Source organism: Oryctolagus cuniculus, chromosome 14 (genome assembly GCF_964237555.1).
Source record: "Oryctolagus cuniculus chromosome 14, mOryCun1.1, whole genome shotgun sequence".
Classification (NCBI taxonomy): domain Eukaryota; kingdom Metazoa; phylum Chordata; class Mammalia; order Lagomorpha; family Leporidae; genus Oryctolagus; species Oryctolagus cuniculus.
In genome coordinates, this window is record NC_091445.1 from 45,180,962 (window position 1) to 45,207,749 (window position 26,788).

At 39.4% G+C, this 26,788-nt stretch overlaps 1 protein-coding gene across 1 annotated transcript in view; it reads right to left on the reverse strand.

Annotated features, from left to right (window-relative positions):
* The window catches only part of MARCHF11 (membrane associated ring-CH-type finger 11), a 116,370-nt gene that overhangs the window by 15,233 nt on the left and 74,349 nt on the right, over window positions 1-26,788 (reverse strand). The window contains exon 3 of the mRNA XM_008262080.4: window positions 7,448-7,640. Within this exon, the coding sequence (XP_008260302.2) occupies window positions 7,448-7,640 (193 nt within the window). The remainder of the gene's footprint in view (window positions 1-7,447; window positions 7,641-26,788) is intronic.

A 26,788-nucleotide genomic window follows, 5' to 3' on the forward strand; every position in this document is an offset into this window, starting at 1 on the left:
GTACTCAGATGTTCTAAGCTCCACTGTCCTGAGTGAGCCCAGCTGCTCAGATTCCAGATATCACAGTGGTTGGTGGTAGTGAAGGGGCTTGGAGGGCATTGAATAACGCAGTAGATTGGATCTGGGCTCCCAGTGTTTTGTGATGAAAACCAAAAATCCCCTTTTTATAGATATGAAGTCTTCCTGGTGCAAACTGTTGACACTTGAATGGCTGCCCTGAGAAGATGCCTGAGAGGGGTGACTAGCAGCTATGCTCTCCACTGCCCACAGAGAAGGGATCTTCAGTGTGGAGGTGGATTCTGGTGGTCCTAGGCTCTCTTGCCTAGGAAAGAGCACACTCTATTCAGACATCCCCAACCCTCTCTCTGTGCAGGGCAGCATCTTCCAGCCCTAAACAATAGGGTAAAGATGCTGACTGTCTTGGAAACTTTATATTCTTCACTATTTGATAGGTTTTATATTTACACATTCAGATAATACCCAAGCCCACACATCCTAGGAACACTGACAACTGTTCTTTGAAGCACACTGATTTATGGTGGTGGATCCTGTGTGGCAATGAACTTGAGGCTCTCCCATGCTCTCAAGCAAACTCAATGGTTTTCTGCTGTACATTACGGCATGTTTCAACTTCTAAGGGCAGTTTCTGCACAACTCTTCCTTCTCAGTAAATATCTTTTTCACGTAAAATACTTTAAGAAATAGTCACTTCTCACTCATGCTGAGAGGTGCCAGATAGTGTGGAAGACTTCACAAAGAGCCTAAAAATGGAATTTATATTTTGCTTAAAATGCATTATAATTTCTTCCTAAGCATTTTAGATTTAATTCCTAATTATGTTCTGCTTATGCTAATTAGTTTACATTTATGGAAAGCAGGAAGATGACCTAAAAGCACCATTTTAGAAGGAAACAAGTCTGGCTGGTTAACTCCCAGATAGGAAGCCAGTTTGTGGGAACTGAGCTGGACTTTTCTGAAAGTCTTTGTTAAAATTCCTCATCTTTACTCATATAATATCACAGACTTAGAAAAATGTTCAATTTAAGCTTCACGTCAATAAAATGATAAATCATGTGTTACTTTTAGCTGTTTTACCTGAGAAAAAAATAGCAAAGAGATCCAATAACAAAAGCAAGAAAGATGTATTAACCTAATTTTTTAAAATGTAAATATATGTCTAATGTAATCCATCAGAGACTGTTGGAATGTGTTCTACTGATCCATTTTCTTGCTCTATAATGAAACGTGAATATATTACCAACTGGTAATTCTAAATGGTTTTCTTGTGTGTGTTATGTAGCTTTAGTGATATGTATTACCAACTATGAAAATCAGAATTTCAAAGGGTTATAATAGCTGTAAGAACTTTCATAAAAACTGCTCCAGTTCAAAATACAGAACAAAAAATTTATGCTGGAGAGTACGAAATCTCTACTGAAGGACCGTTTTTTCCAGTATCAACCATAATTGGTACAGTAAGAAGAAAATATTTTTATCTGATCCTCATTCTGATATATCACAGGTTATTTTTTAAAAATTCCTTAATTTCTATGGCTTTCAAAAGCAAGGCAGCATAAACAATCACATCAGACTTTATTTCAACCATTTCAAAAGATCCTTGGGAGAATGAGTGTGTGTGTGTTATGTGTGTGCACATGCATATACGCGTGTCTGTATCTCATTCTGCATCCTCATGCTTTAAACTGAGAAATGAAGTTATGCTGGAGGAAGGGTAGTGACGTGGGTCAGTACTTAGCCATAGAGCCACATGACACTAGTTTTTCTTAAGGCAATTTCAGGGAGCACTGTTACACTAAGAAGAAAAAGAATGAGAATGAAATTCCTGTGTTAACGGTATGAGATAGAAGACCCAAGTCTGAAGAATGCAGTCTGTGAGAGGCTGCCATGCCTGGCCTCGATCACTCCTGCTGGATTTTACCCTCAGAAAAAAAAGCAGAAGTTTTCCTGGCTATGCCCTGCTCAGCAAATCGCTAGCATCCAAAAGATACCGTCAGTATGAACTGCACGTTGGCATGGCCTGGTGTGGCCACTCTTATTTTTCTTAGCTAAACTACCTCCCAAAGTTAAATAATTATAGAACTGACTTTAGGAAAACACTAGTACAGTGTTAAATACAGTTCAAACCACCTATTACAGTGTCAACCCAGGAAGATATCTTGGTCCGCAAAGTAGAAACTCTTTTATATTGGGGGAGAGAATAAATTAACAAAATCATTTCATAGGTCAATCTGCAAAAACTGATTAAAACCTCCCATGTGCTTAGTATTCAACCCAGACATTCCACATCTCAGAATCTTGCCTACACATACACAGAATAAAAAGATCTCCTTTGTAGCAGTCTCTAGTGGGAAGAGTTGATTGACAACTTAAATATCCATAAGTAGAAGAAAGGTTAACTAAATCATTGTACATCTAACAGATCATATTGTTGAACAAAAAATGCAACTTGTATTTTTTGTTCCCACTTACAGTATATCCCACTTACAGGCAAAGCAAGTAATTATCTGTGTTCCTGCCAGTGTGTAAATATAACAGAAAAGGTCGGGAAGGCATAAAGGAACACCAAAATCTTAAGAGGGGACATTTCTACAATGACAGGGGCACCACAGAAAGGGCAGTGTGAGGGAGGAAGATCTTTTGTAGCTTTACAGGCTTCATAATCAAAACACAAAATCTAAACATATATATATATATATATATACACACATATTTGCATGTTTGTGGGGACAATTAAATTTTTTCAAAGAATGAAAGAATTTCATATTTTTAAACTTTGTAACCGTAACCAATTCCTTCTCATTGTATCTCAGGGAAGATCTAAACCTCTTGCAGACATGCATTTGTCACAAACTTACAGTATTTATTCTATTAGGTACACACACTGCCATCTCTATTTTAGGAACCCCACTAACATAATAGGATTTTAGCTCATTGTTTTTACAACACAAAGCTCAACGTCCCTCATCGTTTTCTAGCAGACACTAACGTGACATAGTGACTGCCCTCACTTTTTAATGTGAGTTAATTAAATGGTTCTGTGTGCTCACTGGATCATCTGCCAGTCTCTCAAAATTGTAATCATTAACAAACATACTCCTCCTGCAGTACAAGCTTCTGTTGAACCACATGACCAACGCGACTGCTGGTCTGCCTGTTTTTCTCAATGCCAGAAACATGGAGTGAGTGACCAAATCCTCCAACCGGCTCCTTCCACTGCACTGGACCTTCACTTGGGCTTTGCTGATCTTCCTTTGTGACTGTGCCATGCTTCCTCGGAGGAAGCCTGCTTTGGTTATTACTCTTCTCCGCATCACTGCCACTGGCTACAATATCTCTGTGGTGATGTAAATCCTTTATATCAGTCTTTCTGGTATACATTCATAGTCTGAATGTCATCTACTTAAATATTTAAAACACATTCCCTAATATAATGCAAGGTCATATTTCTTCATACTTTGGTTTTCTTAAAACAGATGTGAACTGTATAACAAATGAGGACTGAAAGTTAAATTGACACTTAACCCACAGAAGTCTCCCGAAACAGTTCAGTAACAGAAAAGAGTTACCTTGCCAACTCACCTCCCCTTACGGCTCTCATCTCACTTTACCACCCCCTCTTAATTTATAACAGATAAGGTGAAAGTTGCTACTCAAATCTTTATACATTTGCCATTCCATCATGTAGAATTTGTGCTGTGCAACATAGAAACAATTAGCCACATGTGGCTATTTAAATCAAATTTACATTAATCTAAATAAAAATAAATTAAAAATTCAGCTTCTCATTATCACTAACCACATTTCAAGTGCTTCCTGCAAAAAGTTCCATTAAACAGCCTTCATCCAGATATCACAACCCTAAAAGGATCTAACTCCTTAGGAGTGCTCAAAACGTCAATAGCAAGAAAGTATCAAATATTGGGGGAAACATGTATTAACTAATAATTAATGAAAGCAACACATTCACTGTATCACAAAGTAAATAAATTGTCTCAAATAAAGATGTTCTATAATTTAAACTTCTATTTAGTATTCCAATCTTTTCCTATATGTTATATACATTAGATAGATTATAACATTTTTGGATTCTGGAATAATCTTCTCTGAATTTTGGAATTATTTTTTAAAAGACCATTTATGAAACTGTCAGTCTGATCTGTCTCATTTAGGTATAATCAAGTTTGAAAAGCCTGGGCGGACAGGAATGTCTCCAACTATTTTAAAGACCTCAGAATGGGAAGTCAATCTCATATCCTCCAATGGTAAGACGGGCACCATCCCCCCCATTTGCTGAGTTTCTATTCATCTGTTCACTTCTCCATATAAACTGCCTGAAACCTCCAGCTACCTACGTACAATACCCTGGCATTAATGTCTCCCTGTGTCATTCAACTACCACTTCCACAAGTGTGCACATCCCACCATATTCTGCTAATTACAAATATGTGTCTGCCCTCCTTGTCAAACTAAGCAACAGAGATTCTATCAATATTAATTTTTCAGAAAAGATTTTACCATGGAAATATGGGGATAATAATATCCTATGTGCATAGTCAAAGGGGACTGAGGCAAGGAGGGGTTTTCAAGGCCAATGAGGAGGAAAAGTGTTCAAGCATCTGTCATAAGGGTGGGGTCAGCCCAAGATTATACAGTTGTTGGCCAGACATTCTTGTAGAAGAATTTTCTTTTAGTTCTGTTGGTCTTTGTGCAAGGCTGTGATTATTGTAGCATCTTTATGATGCTTCTTGTTACCAGACAAAAGTATGAGATCCTCTCCTTCATAACCTCCTGGCTTTATTTATTCCATTTTCTGCTTTTGTAACAGCTTGTCAAAAGTGACTCCATTTTGATGCTGGCAACTTTCACATCCCCAATACTCTGAGCTCCTTGGGAGCAGGAAAGTAACCCTTGTTTGTATTCCTAGCACCCAGCACTGACTGTCTCTGAAACATAGAAAGTCCCCAGTAAGTATTTATTAACTGATACATGTGTTCTGGGCTCAAATTGTAAACCTGCTCTGCATTGTTAACTCTGACTCCAAGTCTTCCAGTCAGTAATATTCAATGTATAATCCATGTAATCTTTGTTACCGTCTACATTGAATTAGCAGACATTTCAACTAGTTTGCTATGTTGGCAAAAGCTACTACTAACTATTCCAGTTGACTGTTGATAGCTCAGTACAATTAAGGTGTCTTGCTTTCTTGACTGTAATAGTCTCCTAATTCTTTGGGGAAAATAAGATTTTCTCCAGACCAAAAATAGACTAATTAATGAAACTGCCAAGTAAAATATTTAATATTTTTCAAAATACACAAAGCAGATCAGTGAATGACAAGGTTTAGATTTGTTGACCCAAAGGGCAATGAGAAGCACTATCAAGATTTAAAAATCAGATTAGAATTTCACTCTCTAAAGTGTCTCACAAAAAATAGCAAAACTACTTTGATATAGGAGAAGACTGACTATAAAATGGGCACATGCTCAATTTTCGAAACAGAAACACAAATATGTCATATAGTACAGAAAGATGTTTATAGATCTGTGTTGTTCAAACCAGAATTTTAATAATTTTGATTAAAATGCTGATACTAGCAATCAAAAGTTAATGTTAACACTAGGTGCAAGTTATGCAATTCAAGAAAATGATTTGGATACTTTTTTTTGTTGGACTAACACCAAGAATGCCAACTGGACATTTTTCTCTCTACATTGGATTAAACCTAAAGGTTCTTTAATTGTATATCTCCCTTTTTAATATCACTGTAATGCCACATTTTATAGTATTTATGTTGAAAGACACTATTTTTGAGCTTTTTGAGAGATTTGTTGTGATTCTTCTTGATTTAGAGAAATGCTCTAGGGATTACATTGGAATAGAGATTTAGAATTCCCAAATGCTGACATATGCATTATCATATTTAATGCAAATTTTTCATATACATGATTAGTCCAATTATTCAGACATCTGTTCAGTTTACAAATTATGTGCGATATTTTCTGCCCTAGTCTCTTTCTTTCAGGTCTGATATTTGATTATTTTCTTTCCTATTAGTCTACTTCTGACATGGGAAGAAAGGAAAAAGGGAAAGAAAATTCAGTCTGATCATATTATAAACACTTATAGATTTCTTTTTTCAAAAAATGATTTAGAATATGAAATTGCTAGCTAAGATTCTTCCATAGCTACAGACGTTAAATGATTTCAAAATTCTTTCAGTGTTTTTGATGTAGTCAAATATACTTAATCTACAATTGCTCATTAAGAACAGTTATTTTATACCCATCATTTCCTTTCATCATTTCCTCTCATCATGCCTGTGTGGTATGGAACTTTCTTCCCATGCATGAGGTGAGGAAACAGGAGTGTGTAGAGATGTAGATCTAGGACCAGCCTTTGCAGAGGCCAGAATTAGAAACCTCATCGTTTAATCTCAAGCTATGCAGCCATCCCTTGAAATCATGGAGGGTATGGACCCCTGAAACTGCTGACTCAGTAGGTTTGGATGCCTAAGAACATGCATCTCTAGGAGAGTGATGAAGATGCTGCTGCTGCCACTGGTGGTCCAGGGGACAACATTTAGAGAACTTTGAATGAATCAGTGCTATCTCCTTCGGCCCTTTTGACATCCTATTAGTCTGTAAACAATACCAGACCAGGGTCATTTTCCCAATACCACCCATCCTGACCCCTGCCCTACTGCAAACTCGCCACCACCATGGTGCCTGTGGCCCCACACACATGCCACAGTAAATGCCACATGAATCAGCTTCCATTCTCGAGTGGGTCAAGTGAAACACGGAGGTAACTTCACAGTAGAATCTATTTTAGCTAAAATGTCCAGTAATTTTTCTCATCTGAGCCAATTAATCTATTAAGCATAATGAAGAGACACAGGGCAGCAAGGAAAACTGTCCCCATGTCCCCAGTCTTCCAAGGAGCTCTTTCCCCAGGGATCTGATTCACCACTGCTGTGAGGAACATAAGCCCTATAGGAGGCTGTCCTCTCCCACGTGCACAGATGCCACTGCCCCCAGTCTGCACGTCCCCAGACTTGGAAGGGAGAGCTGCTTTGCTCCTATTCCTCAGAAATAAGTACCCGCCCTTATCTCTCTCACCACACATTATTTCTTCTAAGCCCTTCTCCTTCCTTTAAATTGCAAAATATGTCACTTTAAATGGGCTTTAACCTGTTTTTCCCCCCTAGCTACAGGGAATATTGATTCTATGCTTTTTTCAGAAAAGCAACCAAAATTGTGACCACCTCCCCACCACCACCTCCACCCCCAGAGAATTCATTAACTGAAGAACCAAGGTAACTTGTGATCCATCGTGATATTCTACATTAGATCCCACAGGTGAAAACAGAATTGCTGAAAGAAATGGATTACTGTCAGTTGGTGAATGTTTAACATGGCGGTCTTACCTATGCACACTAGATCCATAAAACCATACATTCCATAGCAGATTTGAAAAAGGAGGTCCTTCCTCTGCCACACTGCATAGGGGCTGAAGGCTGACCAGAGGAGCCAAGTCACACTCGCTATTAAGAACAGGGATCCTAGGATTACAGCAATCATCTGAACTTTCTCAACCAGTGTTATAGAAATGCTTTGCCACTAAAAGAAAAACAGAGGCATGTAAGAAAAAGGTGCTGTGTATAATTAAAAAAATAAACATTTTCAGCCCCATGTTTCTCTTCTTAGTTAAGACTGCAATCTGATCGGCCTCCCACAAATGAATTTTTCCACTTCATCCAGGCTATAAAAAAAAAAATAGACAAGCAGATAAAGATTAATGAATTGCCTTAACTTCATTACTTGCAGTTATTCACCATTCTGCAGGTTTAATCTAGTCTCACTCCAGATAGCAGTACTGAGTGTGAATGGCTGAGGAATATTTAGTACCTGGGAATCACATTATTATCTTTCATGCACGCATGGAATTAAACACACTCTGACAGTCCATGGCAAGAACTCCTCCATCTGGATTTATTCTGCTCTTAACACATGTGACTACAGCCAAAGTGAATTAGCTCTTGTTTTTGTAGAAAAATGTAAAAAACAAACAAGTTACATAAGAATATCAGTAAAAAAGTCATTTAAGACAACATAAAGAATAATCATTAGGAGACTATAACTGTTATCTGTTACTGGTAATATTATATACTCTCAGATACCACTGCCACCGTATCATCTGTGGGTAATCTATGAAACACTTTTGTCAAGATTTAGAATTTGTACACTAGAGGAGTATCTTTGAAACTCACAAACTCTACTGGCACACAACTACTGAACAGGGACAATGATTTGGTATCCTACATATTAATGTTTAAGAGGATTTACTGCACAAATGATCAAAAATCCTTTGAAGGCACCAACAGCTTCAGAGGACTAATTAGTCATGTTCCCACTTTTGCAGAACTGAGACAGAAACAGAACTAGAACTCTTCATTATTGAGGTTTTCCAGGAAACCATGAAACTCCAAACAACCTGCACAACCTCATGCTTTGAGAAGGATTTTGGCTGCTGCAACATAAGGCTCAATAGAAGAATTACTAAGCACCTTCACATGAGTTTTACCAAAAGGACCTTAAGCAAGCAGTGTCCACTGCAGGAATCTGAGAAAATTCTTTACTTACCTTAAGTCTGAACATATGCATCCTCCAATGACAAACCTATCACTACCCATAATTTCCCTTGCTCCCTCATTTATTGAGTTTCACTCTCCCCCACCTTGTTCTCTAACACACACATACACACACACACACACACAAGTGTGCATAAATAACATAATTTACATATGATGTTTAAATAGGCATATGACTGCATATTCATGGATAATATTATATCCTACATAAGTTAAAGATCAAATACCAACATACGTTAGCAATATTCATACTCCAAAGTCATTTACTTTCTTTTAAATATCGAACCAAATAGCAAATCAAGTTTGGTATAATTCTATGAGAAAGCTATTTCTATTCATTTTAAAGTAAAGATTCAACTATTGAAAAAATGGTTCTTTTACAATTTTGAGTCTAAAAATAAACTGCTCAGCATTATTTTCTTATTACAAAGAATCAATATTAAATTTCAACCATACTTTTATTATTATTATATTATTTATTTATTTGACAGGTAGAGTTGTAGGCAGTGAGAGAGAGAGAGAGATAGAGAGAAAGGTCTTCCTTCCATTGGTTCACTCCCTAAACGGCCGCCACAACTGGAGCTGCGCCGATCCAAAGCCAGGAGCCAGGAGCTTCCTACTGGTCTCCCATGCGGGTGCAGAGGCCCAAGCACTTGGGCCATCCTCCACTGCTCTCCCAGACCACAGCAGAGAGCTAGACTGGAAGAGGAGCAACCAGGTCTAGAACCCAGCGCCTGTGGAGAATTAACCAAGTGAGTCACGGCAACGGCCCCTCAACCATACTTTTGAAATTGCTTTTCCCTAGCTTCATGACATTATTTTAACCACATTAATTCCAAACTGCCATAAATTTGAATTTTAAACAACGCTAAACTCGGTATCACAATAAACAATGTTATATGTTAAATGCCATTGTCTCCCATTCTTGTTTAGTTTTGATGCTTACTAAAATTTATTTTCATTACAGCAAAATGGTTAAGTAATACAGGAGACTACCTCCAGCTGGTTTCCATACTGAAGAGCCGCTACCTTGTCTACATGCGTTTTTATTAACTTTTGCTGATGGCCATCACCCTTTTTCCAATAATCTTTCTGATGTGCCAGTTTCACTATGTCATTTTAATGGATGTAAGTTTAAACAGCTCAGGGGCCAGAACTGTGGCATAGCGGGTAAAAGCTGCGGCCTACAGTGCCGGCATCCCATATGGGCGCAGATTTGAGTCCTAGCTGCTCTACTTCCATCCTGCTCTCTACTGTGGCCTGGGAAAAAGCAGTGGAAGATGGCCAAAGTGTTTGGGCCCCGGCACCCCTATGGGAGACCTGGAGGAAGCTCCTGGCTCCAGGTTCGGATCAGCCCTGCTCCAACCATTGGGGCCATTTGGGGAGTGAACCAGTGGAGGGAAGATTGATCTCTCTCTCTCTCTCTCTCTCTCTCCCTCCCTCCCTCCTTCCCTCCCTCCCTCTTTCTCTTTCTCTCTCTCTGCCTATGGCTCTCTGAAATTCTGCCTTTCAAATAAACAAACAAATCTTAAACAGCTCAATATTGTACAATTCATTATATTTAGCTTCAGTTAGACCTACTAATGAATTGATTCAGACTTATCCAAACGATAGTTTAGGAACAATATGGTGGCCAAAGGTACAGCATGGGACATAGGACACTGACTTCCTGGCTCTGCCATATTCAGTTTAGCTGATCCTTGGCGGAGAAGGTGAAAGGACACACTTTCCAGGGGCAAAGAACATGGATACTTTGCACTTGTTTGGGTAACACCAAATTTAAAATGGTTTAAAATTCAAAGGTCTGGTGATTTTGAAATTATGTCAGGAAGCTTAGAAATAAATAAAAATTGATTACATTTCACTGAGAAGCTTCATTGTTTATTGTTATCCCAGAAATTATTTTTTACCATAGATACAAGAGATAATTAACAATTCTGGAAGCTTATTTTAAAAGAATGATAAATCGTACATACTCTATAATGAACTCCATGAACTTTTTTGGTTTTATACCACTCTGACAATAATGCAAACATGCAAGCAAGTTAAAAGTAAACAGATGCTCTTCATATACTGATGAACCTTAAAATGAACACAGTTCAGTGACTAGCTAATGAGGACAGACCATTATTGAAATTGGAATAATTAAATTTGATTAGGCACAGAGATTTTTTTCCTCAAACACTGTTATCTTGATGATTTTTGTGTGTGTGCCCCTTAACTTGGATACCATGCTTTCTTATTTCCACCTTGATGTGCAAACAGCAGGATTGTTCTCACTCTTCCCCAAGGAAAAATACCTGTGCCTCCCACAGCAGGAAACTCTCCCAGTGTCCTTACCCTGGAAGGCATGCAAATAATTACCCACTGCCTCAGCAGCAAGGAGCTGTGTTAATGGACCATTAGCTTGGCCAATAAAAGCAGAAGAGGAGTCTCTGGGGCATTGCTCTCTACTCTAACAGTATCCAAGACCGAGATTTAAATTTGTAAGATGTTTCTAAAACTAGAACAAAAGTTTCCAATAACTAAACACATTTTCTCCTTTAAAGCCACATATACATGTGTGTGTGTGTGTGTGTGTGTGGGCAGGGGATGGGTGTGTTTTCACTCATCTTCCTTCCTAAGCTTGGAAAGGAAAATAAAATGTAACAATAACCAGGTGGGCTCTAAATTGTTATGAGGATTCTTCAAAAAATTCATGGAAAATGCACATTATGGAGTAACTATACACATATTTCAAGGTTTTTGCACTAAAATAAAATTATTCTTTAATTATCTTCCTAAACGGACTTTCTGAAGTACTTTGATATTGTTTTACATTTTTCATAGTATTTGATCATATGTGACTCTATTTATATTTCTGAAAAGCTGTTCACTTCTACACCACAAACTATTGCACCTCTTGTTCCTAGCAACAATGGGACCAACTGACTCCTCTTTCAGAAAGTTCACCATTGAGTTCATTAGAAGAAGATTCAATAATTATATCTGGTATTTACATAGAACCAATACATATCAGGAATTTTTCTAAGAGGCTATATGTATTAACTCATTTACCATGCACAATAACTCTACCCAGGGATTACTATTATTATCCCCATTTTCCTGATAAGTAAGATGAGGCAGAAAGAGGTTAAACAATTTCTCTAAGGGTCCACATCTAGTCAGGACCAGGAATGAGACATAGCCTAGACAGTCTGGCTCCTGGGTTAATGTTCTTTATATGTAAACTGGACATTGTACTCATTTTCCTCTGGTAACAATTAATTACATACATTGCTGTCTTTATAGTGACATAGCAATGCTTCTGGAAGCTCTGAGTCCACCCGCTCTTGTCTAATGAAAGAGCTTCTAGCTGTCCTTGCAGCTGTGAGTCATTCTGAGCTCTTTGATATAGCCTCCCAGGTCTTCAGTCCTGCTGAACAGAGAGCTGCCCCTCTAAACCCCATCAAGGAGGGCTAAATGTTTAGTTCACTGCATATCCTCAGGGCCTGGCCCATAACTGTTGCAGAAGCATAAAAGAGAAATTAAGAGGAAGCGCTTCCTTCCCTGGGTATGCAATGCCCTTCTCCTCTTTTCTCACCTGATAATCTCTCCCCAAAGCATCTTCGCTTCATCCTCTCCTTTGCCTTTCTGGACCTCACAACCCACTGTTTATAACTCTGTTCAATGTTGGTTTCTTTCTCACTTGGATCCCAGGTGTCTCTTTACCTTTCCATTGTCTGTGGACTGCAGGTTTGACAATGGCAGAAGCTGAGACTCACTCTCCACGCCTCCTACCAGGTTCACCTAACAACTGAATACACTCAATCAATTCCCAAAATACATGGAATCCTGACTTTCCTTCCATCACTCAGATATCTTATCTGAGAGATGGATGTTCTCTCCACATCCATTCCATCACTGCCTGCAGGATATAGTCCCGGCTCTGGTCAAACCTCCAGTAGGTTGAGAAATGAGGATTCAAAATTAAATCTTTCTAAAATCTTGCTAAAACTATTCTGCTCTCTGCCTTTGAACCTTCTGCACTTGCTTAAACTGACTTACCCTGCATCTGAAAGGAAAAACAAAATGACTACAGGAGGGTTGTGGGGACAGAAAAAGTCTAGGCATGAACTCAGCACTCCAGCAGGGGTCAACCATATCTGACCTGCAGCCCTGTACATGGCAGCCCAAATGCCCCTTGAGTCTAAAGGGGATAATTTGTTAAATGAATAATCATATAAATAGATAATCTCAAGAAGTTATAGCTCTTTAATTTTAATGACAGTTTAAAATGAATTAAATAAACTCACATTGGAAATTAATATTCTTCAAAAACACAACTGTTCAAAGATGGACTAAGTAAACTCCAGCATTCCTACAAAGAGACAAACAACATGTAGGGCTACAGTTGGTGTCCTGATATGTGAAGGTCCATGTTGGTGGAATGCTTTTTATGGAAAGGTAGACAAGCACTCCAATAATTTCCACAGATTGCTGTGAAACCACAGAAAATATTGTTGCACTTCCAACAAAATCTGATTAATTGACACAGATCTATTACAGCTTTCAGAGAAGAAGGGTACAAGGGAAAGCTACAAGTTTTCTTCGAATGAATGACAGGAACCCAAGTAAAAAACAGACCCAGTCTCCCCCTGTATAAATCACTTCCAGCCAGTAAGGTAAGCACTTGAGAAAGGCCTATACTCCCTCAACTCTCTAGGAAGCTATTTAGAAGATGTAGCTGTCATTCCGTTGTCCGAAAGAGTTAATGCTCCTTGTCAATTTAGAGCCCAATTTCCTCCCCAAAAATACCATGTGCTCACAGGGAACCAGGCTGCACTCTGAGACAGAGTGCATTAAATCATCCCATCTAAAGTACTGTTTCATCTGTTTTTACAAGGCTGGCCAGATATGAATCATAAGTTAATAGATTTGTAGTATGATGATTTATACTGCGCAGGATGACAGGTGGGATTACTCACCAGTGTCACAGGAGAGAACACCTGCTCTTACAAAGTGTCCTCTTCAGAAAAACGAATTTAGCTAAGACCTATTTTCAATCACCTTTAGATGGTGTTTAAATTGTTTCACCAAAGTTGGGATTCGAAATGCTGGCAGAAAGCATCTGAATATGTAATCAAGTTGAGGTGTATATAGAACATTCATTAATAATACACCCATTCTTTGCACAGAAATATTTATATTTTAAATATTAAAGGTGATTTTATGGCTTGGTACAGTTCTTTTCTGCTAGAAAAGCATCTTCATAAATTTATCATAGCAGAGATAAAGAGAGAGATGAAATCTCAGCAATCTAAAGAAAATAATTGGAAAATTTCTTTGGGAAAATTCAGTTGATTAACTGAAAGTGGAGATATAATGACTTCTCAAGATGAAAGTCATAAGAATCAAATATTACAAGTAACTTTATGCCAATTAATTCAATAACACAGATGAAATACATAGGTTCTATGAAAATTTAATGTACTGAAATTGACACAAGAAGAAATGGAATGCAGAGAAATCATCTGATGTACCTCCTTTCACGATGAAAAATAGGAAGATAGAGGAATCTTAGCCTGAAAGAGACTTCTATACTTACAGCTAGGAGTTTTTCTACTCAACTGTGAAAAATGCTTCCCTTCCTAGTGACATGAACTAAACAAAGATATCCGTCCTTATTACTTCTATTTAACATTGAACCGTATATGCTACTCAATGAAAGAGAGCAAGGGAAAAAGAGAAGAAGGTATTAATATTGCAAAGAAGCATAAGTTGTCTCTCTCTTTAGATGATATAATTAGCTTTTAGATGATATAATTAGCTCTACAGAAATTGCAGGGAATACATAAGGAAAACTAATATAATTAATAAACTAATTTAAGAAAGCTTCAAAGTACAAGGTCAATAAACAAAATCAATTGTATTTAAAGACCAGCATCAAAGTTAAAAGATAAAATTACAAAAATAATACTGCATGAAAAACACCAAAAATCATAAATTTCTTAGGTCTGAATTTTTAAAAAGTTAATATACAAATCATTGCTAAAGAAAATTAAAGACCTAAATAAATGACAGTTACAGGTTAGAAGATCCACTATTGTTCAGACAACCATTCCCTCCAATTTTAATGTCTAAAGTTAAAACATAAGCAAAATGATATCAGAAAAAGAAGGTTTCTTGGTATTCTCCATGTGTTTGAAAAAGAGATCACTCATGTACAATGATTATCAATTAATAGGTGTTAATTTAATTTTAATTCACAGAGAACAAGAATGAAAAGCAGACATGCAGATCATTGGTCGCTACTTCCACAAGAATTATAAGGAAACCTTCTGGACCCAGTTTCTTATGGAAAACAATCTTTTCCCCATTGCCTCAGTTTCTGATAATGCACATCCTTGGAGGGACCATACCCTCAACATACATCAACTCTGTTTAATTAAAATGCCTGGGCCTAGATCTCATCATCAACAGAAAAACAAGTAGATGGACAGCTCCCCAGGTGGACTAGGGAATACTGTGAGGGTCTCATGTTATTCCACAAGATATAGAATATCAATAAAATATTTTCTTCCAAAAACGTGGAAATCCCAGGCAGTCCCACAGGTCATGTCCCAGGATTGTGGTGAAACCAAGCACCATGAAGTGAGGGTTATACTGGGAGTTCCTCAGGTATGTGTGCAGAACCATATGCCTGGGTCCTTGCATTATAAAATAGAAGAGAAAAACTTCTTTCCTCAGAAATGATGGCCCTGGGAAGAGATGGCTGCCAAGATGACTTCAATGTGGTAGGGAGATTCTTCCTAGCTTTTCTTGTGACAATTGGGCTCAGCGGAAGTGGTCACAGGAATAGGCTTGCTTCTCTTTAGCTTCACAGCCAGGAGGATCAAGTCCTGGATGAATGAGGACAAACATGAACCTGGCCCAATGCCCAGTGCAGCAGCAAAAAGGACCAACAACATTGGACTAGGGTCACAGAAAAGATACGCTTACAAAATTTCAAAATTCAACTTTGGAGTGTGTGGGAGAGGGGAAGGATAGGTTAATACAATGTGAAAATTTCATTATTAAGTAAAAATAATCAAGATTAGCTGAGCCCAGTGACTTGGAGTGGGAACACCTGCTATATGAAAGAGGCATCTATGAATGACCAGGGACCAGGACACTAATTACATGAGTGTATTAGCCACCTTCTAATTACTATAATCAAATACCTGTGGCAGACTGCTTTATAAAGAAAAGACTTTTACTTTAGTTTATGGCTCTAATGGCTTGCAGTCCAAGATTATGCAGGCCCCATCGGTTTGGCCCATAGTGAGGATGTTATTGCTGGCAGGGTCCCAGGGTGGCCCAGGGCATTCCATGGCAAGAGACATGGATCGTGCATGTCTCTGTGTCTGAATTTCTCCTTATAAAGCTTCCAGGATCCAAACTGGGCCCACCTTAATGACATAATCTACTCTAATTGCTGCCCGAAGGCCCCATCTCTGAATACCATAGCTACATTTAGTGTTTACTCTCTTTGTACTATTATTATAGAACTTTAGCGATTCAAGCCCTGAGTTTAGGAAAGACAAATATTCAAGCTGTAGAAATAAATAGCCTTCCACAGAAATACCTACCCAGAAAACCCACTAACTAACAAAAGCTGCCCTTCGTTCAGATGGCTTGTTTTTGGAAAGAGGAGACTGAACCCTGTAGATGCTCCTACCTGGATGTCTGCAGATTCACAAGAAGGCAGACCAAGGAAGGAGGAAGTGTAAAGTTTTTTTTTAGTAAAGAATGAGGATGCTTAGATGGAAAGTTGTGTCTGAGAAAAATCTCTCAAATGATTATTAACAGGAACAACAACTACTCAAATTTAACATTAACTTCACAACTACAGGATATGGAATCCACATAAAGAATACCAAAGTTTTTTACTTCATTCCAGAAAAAAGCATATTTATTCCTCCATTTTTCTCTGATTCTTCCAAAACCATCCTTATCTCTCAATTTTATCTGTTGTTCAATTATTTTGATTACATTTTATATTTGTCAAAGGCAAGATTTAACAGTCCAAATGTTGAAGTAAAAATACATTTTAGCTTTTTGGTTTTCAAAAGCTTATGCTGCCTTCTCATTCTCTTTTAATTACATCTTAAAACAGAAGCAGGTGCTATCCATTATTTCAATCAGGGAAATTTGCCCAAGTGGCAACTGTCTAATACAGTTAGTCTTAGTAACTAGATTTTGCCCCATATGAATTAAAAGTGTGCGTCTGCATATATTTTTATTTTACTACTCTTCTCAGTATTCAATATTAATTGTGTTTAAATACAGGATCCCCAGGGGAGCTCTATTTAGGTAATTAGTAGGTGATCATAACTGGATTTGTAAGTTCTCTCTACAAGGAATTGAAAGCTACCTTCATTAAAATAGCTTATTAAAACTCTCAATGGACTATTGCTGTTTTTGACCTTGATTTTGCAGCAGAATTTTCATTAGAAGCAATTATCTTACCACTTGAAATATTTCAGCTCCTGAATCAGCTCATGAAGACTGAATACTGTGTATTATCCTCGAAGTCAGAACAGCTGTTGCATGAGACGGATCATCTCTTCCATAGAATTCATCAGACCTTTTTACAAAGTGGTTCTCTCTTGGCTATGGAAGACACGCATAATGTGGAAGGATGAATAGAGAGCTATGAATTGGCTCTACTGCCCAGCAAGTAATTCTTCTCAAAAGACCTCAATGACCTTCTCTGTAAGACACATCTGATATCAAATACCTGAGAATAATTGTGTATTGATATCTGCATGCCTTGCTCTTTCCTTCTGGAAAGAAGTCCTTCTGAGGACTGGACCAAAGGCTATAAGATTATATTGTGGCTGAGTCAATTAACAGGAAGAACAGCCCATTAATCTGAGCACTGAATGTTATATTAAATTATATATAAGTTATATTACATGTAACTGAGTTTTACTGAAACTCTTAGCTAGTTGACACCCCCAATGTGAAAGTGCACAGGAAATTTTTCCTCCTTAAGTATATGATAGATATAAATGTATTCACTCATCATGCATTAGTTGAATATGGGAAATGCTGTAGGTAGCTAAATGCACTTTGTTTCTTGGGAAACTTATAAATTGCAGTATGTCCTGGGTCATCTCATCAGCCAGGTGAAATGTACAGAAGGTGCATGAGAAACAGAATGACATGAGATGGTGACTAATGTTCACATGGGTTCAACAGCACTAGTTCAAATCATGACTAAGCATTTTGTGATTCTGCAATACGATGAGCTATGTGACTACAGACAATAAAACATGCTAATGATGGATGACTTAAGTATTGATAAAGTGAAGAAAACAAATAATACTTAAGATCTCTTTATAATATGGGTTAGATAGTGTTATGAATTTAACAGGATCTTGTTCCTGAAAATCATCAAGAAGTTTAAGCCCCAAAGTCTCACATTGATGGTTGATGGATTAAGGTAGTGACTTGATCTAATTATGGCATCTGAGGAGAGTTGGGCCTGGTGGGAGGTCTTTAAGCCATTGGTGTTTGCCCTCAAAAGGTATTTTTCACAAGAAGATAGGTTTGTTATATAAGCTGAGTGTGCTTCCCACCTCCCTCTCTCTGATTCCTGGCTCTCCATGTGATCCTTCTTCCACACATTCTGCCATTGTAAGTCTCTACCACACTTATTCGATAATCGGGCCGCAAGTCTTAAATTGTGAACCTCCAAGTCTCTGTAAGCCAAAACAATATTTTCTTTCCCAAGAATCCCTTCTTAGGTATTTTTAAGTAACAACAGCTACACTGGTAAATAGAAAGATGATAGATAGACAGAGATATATAGTTTTGATGACAGATAGATGATAGGTAGATACATAGACACACAGACAGGTATCCCTCCATTCAGGAACACAGCAATAGTAGACTTTAACATCTACTAGGCTGTATGCCCATCTTGCCTTGTTTGTCCATATATCATAATCAACCAGATTAAGCAAAGATAGCTTGTTGTATCCTTGTTAGGAATTATAATAAAAGATGTATCCAGAATGGTGAGGATAATCCTAATATTGTGATACCAGCTTCTGGATATGGCCAACCTAAGGCCTCATAGAGGGAAACTGCCCTTAAAACTAAGGGATAGTATTGTCTTGAGGAGGGATAGCTAGCTCTGCAGACTGGTTCTAAGATAAATGGGCACAGATGAAAAATGTGCCCACTGAGGACAGAATTCAGCCTATTCCAGATTTGTACATACAGTTTAAAACTTGTCTTCATAAAAACACAGCTGGAAGGAAACAAAAAGATCCTCAGAAGCTCTTTAAAGAGGATAAAAGAGTGGCCACACAAGGAAGTTAACTGTTATAGTCGGGCCACCAAGCTGGCTGGTGGGACATGAAGACCATTGCAGTCAGTTCAGGCATCTGCCACAATGCCTCCAATTTTACCCTGACACTGTTATTGTCCTCACTTGCGTCATCGGCTCATTTCAGTTCATCCTCAATTCTTCCTTGTCGATCCAAGGGACATGGCCCATTACTCATGGGAAGTGACAGAATCTACCTGCCCGGAAAATGTCACAGGTGGTGAGAGGAGGAACCACGACTGTCAATCATAGCTATAGCGCCAGCTGCAGGCGAAGCGTGTTACAAAGTTGCATCTGTGTATCTTCTTGTAAAATTTTATATCCTGACAAACATTCCAAAATGAGGAATACTACAGAATAAATGAATATGAAACTATCCATGTGACAGCTGAACCACCTATAAAGCAATTTTATTTGTGAGTGGGATTTATCTGACATAAGATGAAAAGGCAAATTTTCTAGAGCTTTTCTTCTCTCAAGAGATAATTAGGGTGAAAAAGTAAAGCACATGGTTTGAAAAGGAGAGGAAAGCTTGAGGGAAGCACTATTGATTTTCTCTGAAAATCAGATTACCACATTATTGCTTTTTAGGTGGTTGTGTCCCTATTGAAGGGTAATTTATTCTTCAACACACTCAACATACTTCTTTGACAAGATTTTCATGACTAGAATTACTGGAGTGGAACATGCTTTGCGGATAAGAAAATGACTTTTGACCCACGAACTATTTTTTTTAAATTAAATGCCTGCAACAATGTTAAATGTGCCCCCTACTAAAATAAATGGGATTCAATTGGGGCACTTTAGAGTCAGGATACAGGAGAGAGAGGACAGGCGGGGGGGCGGGGTGCAGTGGTGGGTACAGAACTTGGAAGGCTGCATCTGGTTCTCTGCCAGGGAGAGGCAGGGGCCTGTTGTTGGTGACAGAACTGTTTTCAGGGCAAGACAAAATCCAAGTGGAGAAAAGGGATATCAAGGATTAGACACACTTAACAGTAAAGAAATCAAAATCCCCAGCTGACCAGGGTGAGGGGAGGAAGTGGGAAGAGAACTCAGCCAAGCAGTAGCTTCAAAGAGAGCAACTAGGACTTCTGGAAGCTGCCTGTGACTTTCATCCAAGGCCAGGGTGTGGGAGAGAGGCCAGCAAAAAACAAAGCCAGTGTATCTGCAGGTAGAAGAGTCACTTGCGAACACTGCTCTGAGGTGTTCTCCTGTAGTCACAGAACAGAGCTCATCTTGGAGGGCTTCAGAGATAGTATTTGGGAGTTGTGTACATGTGTGTGTCTGTGTGTGCATATGTGTGAGTCAGTGTTTGTGTTCTCCACTTGGTGTTGATGGCAGCTAATCACAAGCCTTGGAAGGTCACACCTTCATGAGAGCCCTAACTCTACCAAATCCCAGCCCCATATATCCTTGGGACTTTGCTTAATCTTCAGAGCTGCAGTTTCCTCACTGTCAATATGGGATAAATATCCATCTCAAAGGACTCTTTTGAGTAACTGTGACAGACTAATACAAAGATCTGGTTTATGCCCCCGTTTCCTGGCACATAGATCCTACAACCCCAGGAATCTCTGAAGTTGTGTTTTCTGTATATTAATAAGATGACTGGTGGCTTGAGCTCCTAGACAGCCTCATGATGTGGGGTGGTTGCCAGGGAAATGAACCATGTAATCAGAGGGCTGAAACTTTCAACTTCACCCCCAGTATTTAAGGAGCGGTGAGGAACTAAAGGTTGAGCCAATCACCAATGGCCAACAAAGTAGTCAATCAGGCCTATGTAGTGAGGTGTCCCTAACAACTCAAAAGGACAAGGTTGAGAGAGCTTTCAAGTTGGTGAACCGAGGAGCCCAGAGAAGACATAGAAGAAGCTCCTCTTCCCTCCCCATATACCTTGTCCTGTGTTCTTTTCCACTGGCTGTTCTTGAGTTGTATCCTTTGTAACAAGAGGGTGAGCAAACTCAGCCTATTTCCCTGAGTTGGGAGTGCCATTCCAGCACAGGGCTGAACCTAAGGAGGGGGTCCTAAGAGCCTCCACTTAGCTGATCATCAGAAGTACAGGTGGCAACTTGTGGCTGGTGTCCGAAGTAGGGGCACTTTTGTGCAACTGAGCCCTTAACCTGTGCAGTTCTATGCCACCTCCACAAGTTTATTTCAGGTAGCATCAGAATCATGGGACACACACTGGTGTCTGCAAGGAATTAGAGAGAACTACTTGGCGTGGAAAAGACCTCATTAATCTGGCACCAGAAGTGAAGTGTTGTGAGCACAGAAGGAAACAGGGCTTGTTTTTGTAGTATTGAGCATGGCAGGAGATGATTTTCATAATACACTCAGCACCATCCCAGGAATGGAAATACTCAATGGATGGCACCTGGCTATTAACTGCTAAGTGCACCGTGTTCCCAGAAACTCAAGAAAGCCTGATGGAAAACAGGCCCTGTGATGTTTCTTCAAACCGGCAACTACTTAAGCAGCCACATTTTCCCTGGGACCATTAGGATAATACATAAGTGAAGTCCTATTTGAGAAACATACTTTCTTCCTTGTTCTCTAGAAAAGCTTGGGCAGATTATATTTTTCAGTGAATTCATAAATTTTTATAATGTATGCAATTTTAATGATCCACCTTTTAAAACAGAAAAAGAATAAACAATACAAAGAGTTCCTGGTTAGGACTCTGAGACTATTATATCTGTTTGAACCAGAGCCTATTAGTGGTTAAAAATAAAAGGCACTTAGAAACCATATAGTCCAAATTCTCATTTTGTTGACACTGAATACAAAGGTAAGATGACTTACTCAAATTCACACAGCAGGGTATCAGCCAACATAACAAAGGCTACAGATCTTTACATTGTAAGCACTAACAGACAACTCAGAAAGTGGTGTGAGTTTATATTTCTAATGTCCAGCCTAGCAAGTAACAGACACTGCATACTGCATTCCTGAAGGTCAGACAAGAAGGTGACCCATAGTCTATCAAAACCCACCAAACTAGGTAACAATAAAACCAGTAGCATGATTTTTATGGTAGCCATCTTAGGAAATTGCTAATGCATGGCCAACACCACTAGTAAAATGCAGCATTATTTTTTTCAAATGAATTTGGCTCTAGTAGATATATTATTTTTCTCCAAAATCATTAGTAGCCTGACAGGTTTATAGAAAGATGTTTATAAATTATACTGGCAGTGGTATCTTATTATCTTATTTTTCTTTTGGCTGTGGGGAGTGAGGGAGATTCCAAAGGAGGCAATCTGTATGCAACATATGGTTAACTATTTCTTTTTTTTTTTTTTTTTTTTTTTTGACAGGCAGAGTGGACAGTGAGAGAGAGAGACAGAGAGAAAGGTCTTCCTTTGCCGTTGGTTCACCCTCCAATGGCCGCCGCAGTCAGCGCGCTGCGGCCGGCGCACCGCGCTGATCCGATGGCAGGAGCCAGGAGCCAGGTGCTTTTCCTGGTCTCCCGTGGGGTGCAGGGCCCAAGCACCTGGGCCATCCTCCACTGCACTCCCTGGCCACAGCAGAGGGCTGGCCTGGAAGAGGGGCAACCGGGACAGAATCCGGCGCCCCGACCGGGACTAGAACCCGGTGTGCCGGCGCCGCAAGGCGGAGGATTAGCCTAGTGAGCCGCGGCGCCGGCCCGGTTAACTATTTCAATACAGCAACCATAATTAACATTGAGTAGTGATCAGATGAAAAATATGACTAAAACTTGGAAGAATGTGCCTGAGCATACTAAAAAAATGTGCCACACTAAAAAATTATTTTTTTATTTTTTTATTTTTTTGACAGGCAGAGTGGACAGTGAGAGAGAGACAGAGAGAAAGGTCTTCCTTTGCTGTTGGTTCACCCTCCAATGGTCGCCGCGGCCAGCGCACTGTGGCTGGCGCATTGCACTGATCCGAAGCCAGGAGCCAGGTGCTTCTCCTGATCTCCCATGTGGGTGCAGGGCCCAAGCACTTGGGCCATCCTCCACCGTACTCCCTGGCCACAGCAGAGAGCTGGCCTGGAAGAGGGGCAACCGGGACAGAATCCGGCGCCCCGACCAGGACTAGAACCCGGTGTGCCTGCGCCGCAAGGTGGAGGATTAGCCTATTGAGCCATGACGCAGGCCAAAAAATAATTTTTAACAGGTATTCTAAGAGCAGAGCTCCCTTGTTTAGTTAGACAAAATATAATTATATCTGAATTATATAAAATCATCTTACTAAAGAATAAGATTTAGAATCTTAATGCTGTGCCATCTTTGAGAAACTGTTAACAATAGAACCCACACCTCCAATATTTTCCATTTCAAAGGGAGGCTGTTATCTCACTTTTATGTAGAACTAGTTTATAAATCCAGAATTAGGAAATTCCATGATGGTGGATTAGGGAATGACACATTACTAGGGATAAACAGAAAAAGAAAAAAAAAAAAAACACAAAAAAGGAAGTGTAGAAAGTGCTCTCTCAGAGAAGATTTAGAGAGAAAACTGCACTGGAAATCCTACAAGAGGAAAAGGAACAAAGTAAACCTGTGTGGAGGGTGTGGATGTGCAACATGAACACAATGCAGAACTGCAGCATCTGAGAGCCAGAGCAAGAGGCACCCTGGAGACAGAGGTAAGGCCAGACTGCAGCAACCAATGGTGATACAGCCAGCAGGAGAGTGTGGCACAAGTTTATACTGCAGCCCTGGGGGCTAGTGGTTGCTAGCGTTTGCCTGCGGACCAAGTGAAAGTAGAGGGGCATGTTTATTTTGCCCCAAAACAGCACCTGCTGCCTATCTGAGAAAGGGCGGGCACCATTCTGGGTTTTGGTGGGTGCTGCAGAAGACGGCACATGCACAACAACTGGCTGAGACAGGACACCATCTTCTCGGCAGTACTGGTGGCACTAGCAGGGAGGGAGCAACATTCCACCAGTGGTTCTTGTGAACATGTGATCCAGAGGTTCTACCAGAGAGAACAAGTCACAGTCCCCACTGACTATAAGCCTGGCTGGGAGGCAGCTGGGCAACCACATAGGACAGTGAGGCACCTGCAGACTCCCAGGATTAAGACACATAGGCAGAGCTGTCTAGGGGAACATCTGCCTCTCTGTTGACTGAATAGGCTGGCAGGGCCTAGAGAAACCTCTGCACCCAGTGACTTTGGGAACCTTGTGTGGTGAGACCATGGGGACTTGGTGTTTACATGAGAAGGTGCAGAGTATAGCTGGGTCTCTGGACAATCACTGGGTACAGCTCCACATATTGGGAGCTCCTTGGTTACATAGAGCAGATCATTGCAACAGAACCTTTGTTCACAATGAAGACTGTGAAGACCATATCTGCAGTTCATTCAGTGGCACAGAACACACTGGGGCTTACACATGGGCATTTAGAGCTATCACACCCAACTTGGGTGTTACCCTGGATACTTGTCCTATCCTGTAGCACTGACCAGAGCTCGCTGGCCACAACCACCACACACCTCTTGGTATTCACTGAGAGTACAGACATTCCACTAAGCTACAGAGGAATAGCTCAAACATAAACACCATCAAAAGAAAAAAAATAAACAACCAACTCACAAATGCCTAAAAACAAACACAGAAACTCAAGAAACAAGAATAAGGAAACACCATGACCACCCCCCCCCCCGAAAGGAACACAAAAACATTTCAATATTAGAATGTGAAGATGAAGAGATTAAGGAAATTCCAGAAACAGAATTAAAAAATCAATCATAGGATTACTAAAAAGCAATCAGAAGCAAATCCATGAACTAAATACCATGCATGACAAGAATGAAAATATTTCCCATTACACAGCAGACTCATAGAATGGCAGATATCCTAAACAGCACTCTGGCCTCAGAATCAGCCCTTAAGGCCTTTGGATCCAGCTGAAGAGCCCATGAGAGTATCTCAGGCATTGAAAACCAAGACACTCAGGTAAAAAAAAAAAAATGAAATGAACTAAATGAAAGATCTCTGCAAGTGACATCCCAGTGGAAAGAACAGGTCATCAAAGAAGGAGGTACCTTTCTCTGATGGGAGGAGAGAACTTCCACCTTGACTATGACCTTGTCTAAATATGATCAGAGTTAGAGAACTCAAAACAAGACATGACAAGAGCCCAGGGTGATTACTGATGCCATAAACAGGAGTGTCAAATTGTTAAGTCAACAACAGGAGTCACTGTGCACTTACTCCTCATGTAGGATCTCCGTCCTTAATGTGCTGTACATTGTGATTTAATGCTATAATGAGTACTCAAACAGTATTTTTCACTTTGTGTTTCTATGTGGGTGCAAACTGTTGAAATCTTTACTTAATGTATGCTAAACTGATCTTCTGTATATAAAGAGAATTGAAAATGAATCTTGATGTGAATGGAAGAGGGGAGGGAGAGGGAAAGGGGAGGGTTGCGGGTGGGAGGGAAGTTCGGGGGGGGGGAAGCCATTATAATCCATAAGCTGTACTTTGGAAATTTATATTAATTAAATAAAAGTTAAAAAAAATAAATGAAGAATACAATAGAACAAATAAAAATGCAGTGGAAAGCCTTAACAGCACACTTGGTGAGGCAGAAGAAGGAATATCTGAACTAGAAGACAAATCTCTGAAAATCCTATAGTGAGACCCCCCCCCCCAAAAAAAACCAAAAAAAAAAAAAAAAAACCAAACCAAAAAAAAAAAAAAAAACAAGAAAATAGAAAGCTTAAAAACAGTGTTGGAGATTTAAGGGATATTATCAAATGACCTGACATATGAGTCTTAGGAGTTCAGAAAGGTATGTTATGAGAAAAGGGATTAGAAGGCCTATTTAGTAAAATGATTACAAAAACTTCCTGAATTTGGAGAAAAAAAAGGGATATCCAAGTAAAGGAAGCAAAAAGAACTCCTAACAGACAAGACCAGAAAAGATCTTCACCACAACACTATAGTCAAACTTTCCACAGTAAAACATAAGTTAGATTCTAAAATGTACACAAGAGAAATGCCAGATTACTTTCAGAGGGTCTCTAATTAGAGTCATAGCTCATAGCTGACTTATCAGAAACTCTACAGGCTAGAAGGGAATGGTGAAAAGTAGTCCATGTCTTGAAAAAAAAAAAAAAACTGTCAACTCAGAATACTGTACCCTGCAAAGCTCTCATTTATGAATGAAGGTGAAATAAAGACCTTCCATAATGAACAGAAATTGAAAGTATTTGTAACCACTCCCCCAGCCTTACAAAAGATATCTAAGGAAGTGCTACAAGGGGCTGGCACTCTGGCTTTGCAAGTAAAGCCACTGCCTGAAATGCTGGAATCCCATATGGGTGCTGGTTCAAGTCCCGGCTGCTCCACTTCTGATCCATCTCTCTGCTATGGCCTGGGAAAGTAGTAGAAGATGGCCCAAGACCTTGGGCCCCTGCACCCAAGTGGGAGATCTGAAAGGAGCTCCAGACTCCTGACTTTGGAAAGCCCAGATCCAGATATTGCAGCCATCTGGGGAATGAATCAGCAATGAAAGACTTTTCTCTTTCTCTCTCTGCCTTTGCCTCTGCCTCTTTGTAACTCTGCCTTTGAAATAAACAAATAATAAATCTTTTTAAAAAAGGGATGTGCTACACATAGAAACACAGAAAGACAGGCATCATTAAGAAAGAATATAAATGCAGAAAAACCCCAGTAAAAGTACAAAAGAAATTCAAAGTAAACAATAGGAATATTTATAGAATAATGGCAGGGCCAAGGTCATTACTTATCAATAGTGACCTTGAATGTATAATGGCCTC